Below are 13,784 nucleotides of genomic sequence, written 5' to 3' on the forward strand. Positions count from 1 at the left end.
TGTCTGTGCGTGTCTCATTAAAAGACACTTTGTTCATAAAGTTCAGCTCCGCTCTGAACTCTGGCCAACTATTTAACCCTGCTGACCGAGACAAGCGCTGCCGCTGGTGTGGGGGGAAAGAGAGGCGGGGTGAGGTGTAGTGGAGAGTAAATTAGCTTCAAAGCTGACATTATTGTAAAGCGAAGAGGAATAATGGGAACAGAAAGAGACCGAAACGTTAAATGGAGAGTGTACACACAGTAGAGAAATACACAGGAGTAGTGTAGAGTAACCTGCCGCTACTGTGTTGTCTGTTCCACTTAGAGGAAGGAGAGGATGACTGATTGAGGCCACAGCTGTTCAGGATGGTAACAAACAAAGTTGGCTTTGACATGATGGAACTTCCCTCTCAAACGAAGGGCACATCCTGTTTTCAGGCTCAAGGCAAGGAACTGCAACGGTGCAAGACTCGTGATGGTGTATCGCAGGTGAAACTGAAAGGAATAGCGCTGGAATTAGTTCTCGTTTTCTTGTTGCAGCAGTATTTCATATCAGGTCTGGTACTTTCTGTTGTGACACTACTGCCGCACTGATCCCACTGTCATTTCACTGCCATGAGCGGTTAATTACGCCGCGTGACTTTTTATTAGATTCCTCTTCAGAGGGACCTGATGTGATATATCAGTTCGTCTTATGGGAACGCCTCCCCATTGTTTATTTGCTCATTACTATGAGACTGTTTGAGTGGCAGGACAGCGAACTGAGAGGTCAATATGTCGGCCCGTCGTTGTTTAGATAACAGACAGACTAAATGATGAATGAACTGAGTTCATTAGCTGGTAAATTAAAATGAATTGGTGTTATGATGAGACAGTGAACAGTCCTGAGAGATGAAGACATAATAAATATTACGCTCTACCCTTTTACGCCCCTCGCTTATAGACTCAGGTATCGTGGTAATAAATGTCACATGGACTTAAAATCTCTACACACAATGCCGGTTTGTTTTAAGCTAGTTAGTACGCTAATGAAGATGTAATTGAGTATAGCAGAAAGGAGACACTTGTTATTATCAGGCAATGAGTAAATGAAGCAGAGATATGGCCTGTGCAGTGAGGCTATCATGGCCGAGATGAGAGCAGCATGCAGAGCACGCAGTCTTCTGTCGTCTGCCTGATGAGAGACCAGAGCAACGCCTCTCCCCCGAGAGTCCCCCAAATGGTCCTGGCTAACAACGCTCTCCCAAGGAATTAGCTTGCTCCACCGCCCAACACACACACGCGCGCGCGCACACACACAGACACACACAATGAATTGTCAGGATTCAGACTGGGTCTTACATAACCGAGGCCAGTCCCTGAGCCCGGATCAAGGACTCACATCACTGCTTTGTTATTCTTGCAGAGCTCACAAAAGACAGAAAGAAGAGCTTGTACCATAAAAGGACTTGGTGCTTTGCTGTGAAATAATGTAGCTGCATGAAGAGGTTTGCGTGCTGCAGCGCAAATCCAATGTTTTGTTGTATTTTTCAAGTAAAAAGAAGTAAATAAAACACCTGAAGCTGACATACGATCATTTTCCTTCACAAGCACACAAAAAAAAACCTCTTTTAATGTGAACTTCACTGTGGCCCAAGTTGCTTTGTTGGGTTCTATGAAGCTGTTCAGGAATTGTAATTACAAACTGAAAACCTTCTAGAAGCATCTCTCACAGTATCAGCTTCCGCCACTTCCTGCTCACCGCTGCAGGCGCGTCGCCACTCCCGAGCTAGCTACAACTTCTACACAGTTGAGTCATCAATAGGATGCCTCAGAGTACCTGCTACCTCATCACAAAAGTCGGTGCATAAAATATGCAAAGCAACATCTGAATACGTCATTTTTGGAAAGCAGAGCAAATGGGAACTTATTAAGCACTGACTTAATAAGGTGCCCCATTTTTTTTCTTCACATGTCACAATTACTATTTTTAAGTTGACGAAATGAAAAAAAATGCATTTAGAGCAGCCTCACAGAGACTGCGTCGTGGCTGCAGTCTGTTAGGTTTGTGTGGTGTCGCACATTTAACGGTTTATTTCAGAATATTTTAAAAATTAGTATTGGATGTTTTCGTCAACTTATCATGATGGATCACACTGGCACACTTTTATTTTTTCCTGAATCGTTTCCAAAAAGATGTAAACGTATTTAAGTGCTGCCTGGCTCTCGAATTCAAATGGATTTAAAAAAAAAACAAAAAAATGCAAGACCCAGCCCCCCGAGGAACAGAAAATCACCGCTCTCTCACTGCTTATTTGGGAACATTTTAATGGTGTGTTTGGATTCTTGTGGCTGCTGTCACGTAAAATCCAAATCTCCACCTATAACATGGCATTTCCTGTTGTGTTCTCTGAATCCCGTCTCATTGTATGGCACAGGAAACCAGTGCAGATCCTTTGAAAAGAGTTTAGTCCCAAAGAATGTGAGTCATCCAGCCTCCTAGACTTCAAATGAGTCATTACATCATCACTGCTGACTTGGGATTTGTTGACACCACTTCACCCTTCCTCTTTCAGCTCAGTCGGACGGTTTACTTGAAATCGTTACAGAAAAAAAACAAAAATGCGTCAACCGGCTCGAGCAGTAATGATATATTGTGCAATAACCATTTATAATTAAAACACTGATGGGAAAAGGGAGTAAAAAGTAGCCGTGAGAAGCTGTGGACGCATGAGTGGAAGTGACAGTGGACAGAGTTTTAGCAAATGCCATGGGCTACCTAGTGGGCAGAAGAAGAAAACTGAGCTCTTTATTGTAAAGTAGCAAGCTGGTAACCTGTCAGTCTCACAAGGAGGTCTCAGGGCATCTTTACAGCTGTGAAAATGTTTCCAGTGTGTTAGCACTTTCAGGACGGTGGATAGAAACAAATGTGTACAATTCTTCAAGAGGAGACGTTTGAGCTCCTGTGGTGTCCAAGGCTGCTTCGGTGCAATTTTCCGTCTATCTCAGTGGTGGGAGACACTTCTGATACATCCTCAGCCAACACCTGGCACCACAAAAGGAACTTTAAATTATTTGAAGTGCATGAAAATGCCTTTGTTCCTGATCCCCGGTCCCATCAGCAAAACTCTCTCTTTTTGCAAAGGTTTCTTAAGGTCAGACGACTGTTTAACTTCGAGTATTACGTATGTCTGGGTCTGTTTAGGTAGAAACAAGCTATCATGCAAACATCTATTCATTTTGTCCAGAAAATTGGGAGAATTCACCACACAACACTAACATTTAGGCTTTCCCTGACAAATGAAGTTCTCTGCCTCCCGGGGCAAAAATAGGCTTAACTTCAAAGGCTGTTTCCAGTATTTCATGGTGCAGATTTTATTATTTTTTTCCTTCTTTTTCTGAGTAAGCTCAGATACTGAAGCCAAACTCACTGTGCATTTGATCTGAAAGATCTGTGAAAAGCCTGGTAGCCTGGATTAGCTGTACAGATCAAATTGGTGCTACTGAAAGTCATTGTAATGTGATCTAAGTGATAAGATACTTTCGGGAAGTCCTGTGGGAGCCTCCTTTAGTCTGTGTCGGAGCAGCGCAGCCCGGTCGGGCTCTGACACCAAAAGTCCTGTGACGCAACCGTCCCCTACCACCAGTAACTCACATCTGAGAAAGGCATTAGCGGACTGCCATCTGATGGTGAACCCCGGCTGATGCAACCGAGAGATAGCGCCGGGCCCGGCCTCGACTCTGGAAAACAGCTCTGAATATGCGAGGTAATTCTGTGAAGCATGAGTGCAGTTAAAGCAGAAATGATATGTCCTAGAAGTTGCGAATCTGGCGGAGAAACTTCTTCTCCCATCCCGCGTCGCCTTCAGAATGGGAACAGCCAGGAGGAAAAATTAGCCGTCAAGCAGCATCTCGTGGTAACGGGGGGTTTTTCTAGACAGGATACAGGATAGATATTCTGTTGAGACTTCAAATGTGCTTGTTGCCTGCTGTTGTTACTTCCCTCACACACTGGGAGTGTGCAGGCTTTAGTCTCAGCAGCCTCAGTGGCATCTCCAAGCCATCTATCTTACAGAGGGCAGATCATTATGTAGTCGACAGGCAGCTTTAGGCTCGGGGCAGGTGGGAATGCTTGTACAGGATGAACTATAGGCTACTCCTGTTGTTTACTGGAGCTCCATAAAAACCCAACCAGCCCCTTTTCCACTTGAATAGCACATGTTCTGTTCTTACGCCGCCGCCACAGTTTGTTGCACCCAAAGCAGCATTTAAGAAATCGCACTGGTGCCGTTTTATTTTTCACCAATTAATCCCAGCGAAAAAGCCAAAAAATATCAAAGAATTCATCCTGCTAACAAGAGCCGTCCGCGTTGGCCTCGGCTTGCACCTCACGTCTCCGCGCCACGGAACTCCATCATCTTCCGAAAACCATTAAAAACACATAAAACAGCCGCACCGCTGGGTGATATTCCAGCTTATTCTGACAACTCCGCGGCAACGCTTTGTCCGGAGAGCAGCTCCACGCCGAGCAGGCGTGTCCTCCTTGCTTTGCTGGCTTGACGAGGGAAGAGCCACGCTGCCCCGCGTTCATTGTAATTAACGAATATGTCACCCGCTAGTGCACTAGTCTGGCTGGGCTTCTCTGTGTTTTTAATAGTTCTTGGACGCCAGCGAGTGCCATGGCACGGAGGCTTCATCTGGCTGCAGAGACAGTACTTGTTAACAGGATAAATGCGTTGTTTGGTTTTGGTCTGCTTGTGGGATTTGTTCAAAATAATAATAATAATAATAAAAAAAGATAAAATATGCCTGGCTTATCCTTTAATGCAAAAGCTGTGTGGTTTTTGGAGCAACACAGCACTCTTATATAGCTTTTTTTTTTTTTTTTTTTACAGATACTCTCTTGGATTGCTCCCTCCAAACATTCTGCAGGATGAAACACACACAAAAACATACCGCTCAGACGCGCTGCGAATAGATGCCACGCTCCATATTCACGAGAATCACAATGAGATACAGAAAGAATAGATATTTTATTTTGATTACTCCACTTTCTGTGATTATAAATACATTATATGGACATAAACATAGAAGTAACAGGGCATCTTTAGTAATCTGTACAATGACGCTGAGATAACAGAGATTTGTCATGACGTGTTCGGGCTCAGAGAGCGTTGCTTTTTCTGATTACAGTCCTAGTTTTTTAAGTGAAAAGGTGTTACAGTATCTGGGTTTGATGCCAAAAAAACCCCCCAAAACAAACAAACAAAAAAAAGCACCAGTGCATGACGCTCCTTGTTTGGAAAAACCTGAAAAATATACCAGTGATTTGTCTATGCTCCGTGGGTACAAAAGAAACCTGTCAGGAGTGCATTTGTTTTTTGTTTTTTTTACACAGAAATGATAGATTATTGACGTTTTGACAAAATGCTGAATGAATTCCCTTTTGGAGAAAAACAGGCTGTTTAAATTTAGAGCACAAGGGTTTCGGGTTGGGCGACTGATTCAGCTCTGCCTCTCGACGCGTAATGTTCATTAGCTTCTTAGTCAGCAGAGAGACACAGTAACTCAAGAAAATTAGACCTTAAATGGCTGGAAATGAGCGAGCGGTCCAGAGTATGGCACTTACAAAGAAGAAGAAGAAGAAGAAGAAAGGGAAAATGGCCAAGTCATGTCTGTGGGAGACAGAGGTAGAGCTGCTCAGATTGCATTTTGCATGAGGGAGGTAAAAAAAAAAAAAAAGAAAAGATAGAAAAAGAAAAAAGAAATTACGCACGAAAGAGAAAGAAAAGAGACAAGACGAATGAGGCACAGGAAACAGGAGAGATGAAGGCAGAGGAGAAGGTGAGAGGATATGTGGGTAACAACACACTCACTGCAGTAGAAATAAAATTCTCAATATCTTTGCACACACACACACACACACACACACACACAAAAAGACACCCACCCGCGCGCACACACCTGCAGCTCTCTCCCAACGGGTGGCACTGTGTAATTTGGCACATCCATTTCCTAGGCTGGGTTTGTCTTCAGTGCTGTCGAGGCAGTCGCAAACCCCATCGGGGTATTCCAGCTAATCCTTGAATGATGTCACTTTGGAAACACACTCACTGAACTGCACACGGATCTCGGCTGTGGAAAAGTGTCTCACTCAGAGCTGTCCCATTTTTTCTTTTTTTTTCTTGTGCTGGTGATTCTTGTCGCGGGGAGTTTGGACTAATTTCATCAAGCTTTCAGGTGTCTGATTGCAGAAGGAGTTTGACCCCGTTTTCTCCTGCCGCGCCACGCCACACACCACTGCAGTGTCCGCCGCCTTTCCCTTCGGTTCGACACTTAATTATGTGGCTCTTCACAGGGCCATGTATACCAAACCGTGTCCCAGAGGCCACCAGGTCTACCCCTGCCAATACCCAGTGACATCTGCTCTGCTTTAACAGCATATGGGAAAATTACATGGCAAAAAACAAGTTGCCCTCCCCTGACATTTCTTCCCTTTGATACTTCACTCTCAGCTCCACCGCTCAATTTTAGCCTCTCTCCGCGTGTCAGCGTGTGTGTGCTGGAGCCAATGGAAACTGACCTCCCACCACCGCACATGAATCAGGCGAGGGAACAGTCCACTTTGAATCATATCCTGCCTTAAAGGGTCGGCTCACCCAAATTATCAAAAGACATGTTCACGAAAAATCTTTCAGGGGCATAAGGTGCACTTAACTGTACAATTTTCGGGAGCTTTCATCCGCGTCTCGCGGCCTTCACCAGCAGCTGGTCTTTGCTCATATCAAACCATGAATTAATAATGACCGGAATGGCGACTGGAATTTTGTTTGTGGTGCTAACAGCATTTTATAATAAAATATTCAAACTATAATGACTATCATTGGCCACACAACACTTGTTGTGAACTTGTTGGCAAGCAGCTGCTTATTCACACGTCAGGGCAGGGACGGAGCAACATTAGCATTTGTTTTTGGAGTCCTGCTTCTGGCCGCCTGTCTGTCCACTGTTCTCTACAGCCCTTTTTAAATGAGAAGCAACAGACAGCAAAAGTGGTGAACAGAACCAGTGAAGTAGCTGAAACATGCTAAAATGCTCTGCAAATAATCATAGCTGGGTGATAACCATCCTGGGAACAGCTACTGCCTCACGACTTAGCATCTGAGCACAACGGTTTCTGTGCTGCCATGGAGATAACATAACCGAAATGAGGGCTATGGCTTCCTGTTCAGTGTGGTGAGTTGAGTTGTGTACAGACAATTTTATTATTTTATTATTTTCCTCTTATTCATATGCAGATATCTGTTACTAGCTTTAAGTCACACGCAGTTTGATCGCTTGTTGGTGTAAAATACTGATAATAGCAATATGTGTTACACTGCATTTATTGTTATTTTTATAAATATGACGTGTCAGTGCTGGGAGCACCACAAACTAAATTCAGTCCACTTCTGATGGAGGTGGTAGCAGAAACCTCAGTTCCTCAAATAACTGTTAATCATTGACCCTTCGTAAACAAAACCTAAACTTTCCGAAGTATAAAAAACCCCAAACTACTTTTAAGTACTTTGAGTAAATGAGCCCTTTAAGGACTTATTTGAGATCTGGTAGTCATGAGTATTTAAAAAGCGTTGCTCTACAAAAAAAAACGCGAAATTGATGACACGATGTTCATTTTCTGCGAGAAAACAAGGTTCTGCCGACTTCACTGCCACTGAAACAAGTTGGACTATTTGCATACGTCTTGTGTAAGCACAAACACACAGACATTGTTAAGTGCTTCTGTATGTATGAGACGGCTCCGGGTAGAAACCAACTGCTCGTTTCTTTCTCAGCAGCTGTGGCTCAGTTGAAGACGGCGACTGATTAGTAGGTGAGCCCCATGTACGGCGGCAGGATGAGCAAAAACAAGATGACTCATATACATCAGTCTCAGAGCGTTTTCCCTCAAATGACCCCTTCTCGCTTTCTGCTGCTGGCTGGATCAGTGACGAGCTGACCAGACTGTGCTTCTCGCTCTGCTGCGTCTCCAGTCATTAAATACCAGGAGAGGCTGTAATGGAATACCTCATAAAAATATTGAAGTCTACGTGCATGAAGTATCTAGAAATTGCAGCGCTGATCTTGGATCACTGGTCAGGTCACATTACTGCACTTCGCTGCAAAGCAGGAGACGATCTGCGCTGCGCCAAGACTCTTAATGAAAATTGTCAGCTTTACTCGCAGAATCAATAACTCCGGTTTTCTACTCGAGAATAACATATAATAGGATGCAATGTGGGCACATCAAGGCAATCTTTTCACAATCTGCCTCTGCTGCAGCACTACTTTGCATGAATTACAGTAAAATCTGGAGTTATGCACGCAGATAGGCCCCTAGCTGTTAGCCTGTTTTTCTCAAAGGTTTCAGCGAGAAAGAGAAAGGGAGAGAGGGAGGAGGAGGAGGAGGAGGGGATGGAGAAAGAAGGGAGGTAGAGAGGAAGTCCTGGGGGGAGCCTTGCACTCGCTGCAAGAGTGTTTCTTTTTTAACTCATTCAAAATGGAAATAATAAAAAGTCATAAAAGGGAAGAAAAGAACTTTGATCAAGAGAGGAAAAAAAAAGTTTAGTGAAACTTTATATTCTTCATTTTTTTTTTTTTTACAGTTTTAATTTGGCACATGGCACAATCAGCATGTATGCATCTGGTATACATAAATAAATATTAAATATTTTATACATAAATATACATATAGAGCTCTTACAAAGACACCTAGAGTGGACTTGGCTTGGCAACAGCAATACATGGAGTTTATTTGCGTTGGTGATTTCAGTCTATTGTGTTTTAATCGCCCGTACGTGGGGATGATATCTCCATAGAAGCCCTATACATATATGTATGTATGCCCATATTTATATATATATATTCAAAGAAATACAAGTGTGCACTGATGTCGGTTTGTTCAGTGCAAACAGGCCACTGTCTGCTTTTGAAGAGAAACTCTTACAAAGTCAATGGAATCATGTCAGTTAGTTCAGTTGAATCTTTAGCTATTTTTTTTTTCTCTTACACATAAAATAATAGATTTATTTTGTAATCTTTAAGCAAAATTAGACATATAGAACTTTGAAAATAACAAAAGTGCTATTTCGCAAAGACAGACACCCAGAGACGCAGCAGAAACACTACTGGTGGCGAACCAAAATCAACAACATGAGAAAGTACTCAGCCCTCGCAACCCTTTAAACCCACACTATATGACCTACAAAAAAAACCAAAAAAAAAACCAAACCAAAAAATAACAGGTGCACACTCACACACTCTCTCTCTCTCTCACACAAACGCGCAGACCTGCTCACACACCACTCTTGCATGTGCAACTTCTGACGCCGTGCCTCTTCCTTTCTCTCAGCCTCTTGACCGCACTTGCACGCAGCGAATGAGAAATCATTTTCACATGCACACAAACACACGGGTGCTCAAAGCAGCATGTGTACGTGCACACTTTGTGGAGATAATATCAGATAGCTTAACAGATAAACTGGCTGTAAAAGATGCACTTTTTTTTTTTTTTCTTAACAAAACAATCACAGTAACATAGTATTTATCTCTGCCTTGTCATCTTCCTGGGCAAGAGCTGTCCCAAACCAATTATTTCTATACGAGCTAAAAAAAAGCAAAAAAAAAAAAGCAAAAAAAAAAAAAAGATAACATCATTTGTGTGGCTGTTGTGTTGGTACGCAAAAGAAAATTAAAATGAGTTGCCCCGAAATGGGTTTAAAATCTCTACATCTGCATATCCTCTAGATTCCCTTCCTGGATTCAGTCTCTCATCTTTGAGTCTCATCTGCTTGTAACCCACTCCACATGGAATAGTCTCAGGGAAAAAGAAAGAATGACTAAAAAGAACAAGCTTCGTAAGGCATTGAAACGTAAAACAAAACAAAGAAGCAATTTCGCGAATATCGACGTAGAGGCCATTGTTCTAGATGTGTCTCCCGCAGGAGGAAGGGATGGGAAATAAAAAGCACTTCTCTTTGTTTCTGTTATGAATTCAAGAAAAAAAGTGTTGATATCTCCTCAGTTTGCTTAAAAAGGCTTTTAAAATGATTTTTTTTTATATAGAAAAAAACACTGCAGAAAGACCCCCTCCCCTGATCAGGAGAAGGGAAGCAGTTTGATTTTGGCAGCTCTGCACAACTTGACATCCATAGAGAGCTCTCAGCAACTCTCCTCGTAGTAAAAGTCTAGTTAAATCTCCTCACGTTTAATCCGACTCCTGCCCTACCCCTCCCGTCCCCATCGCGGCCCTCCCCCTCCCTGTGATATTTATAAAACACAATCCTCTTCTCCATTCGTTCATCCTCTTGCTCTTCCTCCTCCACCCCACCGCCGCCCCCCCCATTCCTCCGCCTGCGCCGGCTGCCTCTGGCCTCCTTAAAGCTATACGCGGGTGGTTGAGTGGGAGTGCGGCAGGCCGGTGGAGTTGAAGCCGGTTGTGAAGGTGTTGTAGGGGTGCAGGTTGGGCATGCCCACCAGGGAATTGGGGATCATGGTGATGGTGTTGGGGGTCATGAGGGGGATGTCGTCCGGAGAGCGCCGCAGAGTGAGCGTGTAGTCGGGCAGCGATGCCAGCCGCAGAGCCCCCTCGTTGCTGTTTCCCGCCTCACACTCGTGGTGCGTCTGGTTCATCTGCAGCGACATGATCTCTTCCTCGGGCGCGTGGTGGCCAATGTCGTTGGAGGTGGTCTGGCGCTGCGGGCTGGGCTGGCCGTGGCCGGAGTCCTGCCTCCGCTTGTCCTTACGGTAGTAGAGGGCTGCGAAAGCCAGGACGTTGAGGAACAGCAGCGAGGCGCCCACGGCGATGGTGACGCTGAGCTCGGTAGAGTAATCCCGTGGATTCTCCACTACCAGCGGACCCGTCTCCTCGTCGTCGTTCCAAGAGTCTTTGTCCTCACTGTTGTAGGCAGGGGACATGGGCGGCCGCTTGGTGTTGAACGGCCAGTTTTTCCCGTTGGGCCTCTTGGTGGACAAGGTGTTCTGCGTGGTCTCTGGCGGCGGCACTTTGGTGGTGGTGGAGGTGTAGTGAAACATGTCGTGGAGGTTGTACAGATGGGGCACTAGGTGTTTCCAAAAGGCCACTTTGGTGGCACGGTAGTGGTCGCGTACACGTGGCTTCAGGCCGATATGCAGGTACAACTGGTCCTGGGGGTTGTACTTGGACCAGGCCACCTCCTCAAAACGGTTGGCCTTGGTGTGGATGAACTTGGTGTCTTGAGGAACTGGTTTGTTGGGATCCCTGCACACGAGAAAGACACAGACGTGATAGAGTGTTAAATGAGATTCTGACAGCACATTTAAATTATTCATGCCTTGACATTCATGTGGGGGCAGGAGGCACATACAAATAATAAGGAGAAAGCATAACAGTCTGAGTCACGGCTTATATTTTGGCGTAGAAGGGGTTCAGCTGCCGGAGAACGTATTGATCTTGCTTGGCGAAATCCAGAACAGCAACGGCACAAACCCACATCAACTAACCAACCAACAACTGCAGTTAATAATTGATCCAGGTGTGTATATTGTGATATAGATCACACTTTAAGCAACCGCATCAACTGCCACGGATTTTTCTCTTATTTACTTATTTTCCCGAGCCTTCCTGCAACGGGATTGAGTCCCTCTTGCCTTTCAGCCATCTCATTGTGGGCGTAATGTGCCTCTCTGTCTCATCCCCCTTCTCCCCTCTCCCCAGATGTTGTTCTTATTTCATTTCTGAGGCAGCCCACCCACAAAAACCAGGGCAGAGGCTTTTAAAGTAAACACATATGAATAAGTCAGCAGGCTTTAGGGCTCGCGTCAGGAGGCATCTTGTTGTTGATAATCCAACGCGGGTGGAGCCCCTGCGCTAATTGCTCAGGGAAGGCTGCACAGTGTGCCTTGGCATCCAGTGTAGTGATGTAAAGTGGACCATATTAATCAAGACACTAAGGGAACTGTAGAGCTGTGTGCATGCGTGGATTTAAGGTGTTCTGCTGTGATTTGTGTGCGTGTGTGTGAGAGGCTGAAAGCGAGAGACAGGAGGGGCGTGTGTGAGCGTGAGACTGAGCGTGAGAAAGATGAACGTTCATGGATGCAGTACCTCTTTTGATCTACAGAGTTCACTGTTCCGCCTCTCAGCATTCAACACGTTGCCTCAAGTGGGCAACCATTTCAATTACAGTGAAGCTATTGATTTATTGAAGGAATTAACATATGGCAATCTCCAGCAATCATACAACTCTTTGTTGTTATAGCACGTCAGGAGTGGGAGCTCTGTGGCCCATGGTATTGCTTTTGGTACTGATGAAATGATTTTCTGTGGAGCAGCCCGAAGGATAGTCTTGTAGCCTTGAAAACACAATAATTGATGTTGGAGCGGCGACGTTGGAGCCGTGTTGTTGCAAGGAAGGCAAGGATTGGCGCGACATTTCTCTAAATGTCATGAAATATCCCTTTGCGGGTCTGATTGCGATGTCGGTGGCAAGCAAAGTTCAAATTTAGTAGGGGATTTGGGGATGTGGTGGCTACAGTGGATTTTTTGGCAGAGGCTGAAAAACCTCCAAACATGGCTAAGAGAATTAAAAGCTGTGCCAGAAGAATTCACCCTCCATCCTCTCTCCTGTTCGTTTCTCTGCTGTCAATTTTTCTTTTTCAGGTCAGTGCTTCTGGGAGAGGTGAGAGAGTGTGTGAGAGAGAGAGAGAGAGAGAGAGAGAGAGAGAGAGAGGGGGAGAGAGAGAAAGAGAGCGAGGTAAAGCAAATTGAGATGGCTGGAGCTGAATCCCTGGAACTGGACCGGTGTCAGCATAGCAGCCCGTAAATAACCTCTTTTATTAGGCCCGTAATGATCCCCGATGAATATTGACAGCCAGACTATGATGACTTTGTAGCTGAATATCAGTAATTAAGTTTCAAAGGAGCGGGTGGTGGAGGTAAGGTCATATTGATCTCCCCGCGCGCAACATGCCAGAGAACAGGATGTCAATGGAGCAGCCCGAGACGAGGATGTCTGCAGCCTGCGTGCTTCATGAATTCTCATGGCGGTCTTGTGCGTGCCATCACTCACACACACACACGTGCACACACACTTCCTCCCCCTCAGTGCCTCACACACATATATACATATATAGATACACACGACAGCAGAGATGGAGGTCAGCGCTCTATCAGCTAATGGGTATTCTGCATTTACGCAAATGCGCTCTTTTCAGCGGGGGTCAATTCGTCGTGAATTGCGATGCCGAAAACGTCGCAGAGGTACTCGGATAGATCCCGGCGCGTGCAGGGAGCGAGGGAGCGGCGGTGCAGGGGAAAAGCTCTTTGGAGGCTGGCTGGTTCACTGCAAGTGAAGATGAATAATTTAAGGAACACAAAGAAATCAATGTGGCATCTTTAGTTAATTTGATTTGCCGCATTAGAGAACAACTGGCTGCCTTATCTAATTACACACACATATGCTTGGGTAATTGTTGCAAAGTCAATAGTAAACATTCCTTTGAACAGTTTCTACCACCGCTGCTCAACTTTGGGCTGCTTTGTGGCTTTGAAGTTCCTGCCCTGAGCTGCAGAGTCACAGCTCACCCTCTCAGAGCGGTGAAGGCTACTAGGTTACACTGCTCTATTTGTGTCAGGGCTTACTGGGCACTGCTGCGTGATGCAATGATGTACTCAGGATCCACTTTATATTGTTTCCTGCGCTGCTGTGTTTCCATCTGAGGTAAAATACTGCGGTAGTCATTTCTAAAAAATGTTTTACTGCAAATGCCAACCTGTCCTGAATTGTGTGTACTTCACATTATGACACCTCT

At 44.9% G+C, this 13,784-nt stretch overlaps 1 protein-coding gene across 7 annotated transcripts in view; it reads right to left on the reverse strand.

The window, feature by feature from the left end:
* Positions 1-10,379: 10,379 nt before the first annotated feature.
* The window catches only part of nlgn3a (neuroligin 3a), a gene marked incomplete at its 3' end in the record, with an annotated part of 93,444 nt that continues 90,039 nt past the window's right edge, over positions 10,380-13,784 (reverse strand). For all 7 annotated transcript variants that reach the window (XM_084549530.1, XM_084549529.1, XM_084549528.1 and 4 more), the window contains one exon: positions 10,380-11,235. In XM_084549530.1, the coding sequence (XP_084405656.1) occupies positions 10,380-11,235 (856 nt within the window). The remainder of the gene's footprint in view (positions 11,236-13,784) is intronic.

This window comes from Chelon labrosus, assembly GCF_963514085.1.
Source record: "Chelon labrosus genome assembly, chromosome: 8".
Lineage (NCBI taxonomy): Eukaryota > Metazoa > Chordata > Actinopteri > Mugiliformes > Mugilidae > Chelon > Chelon labrosus.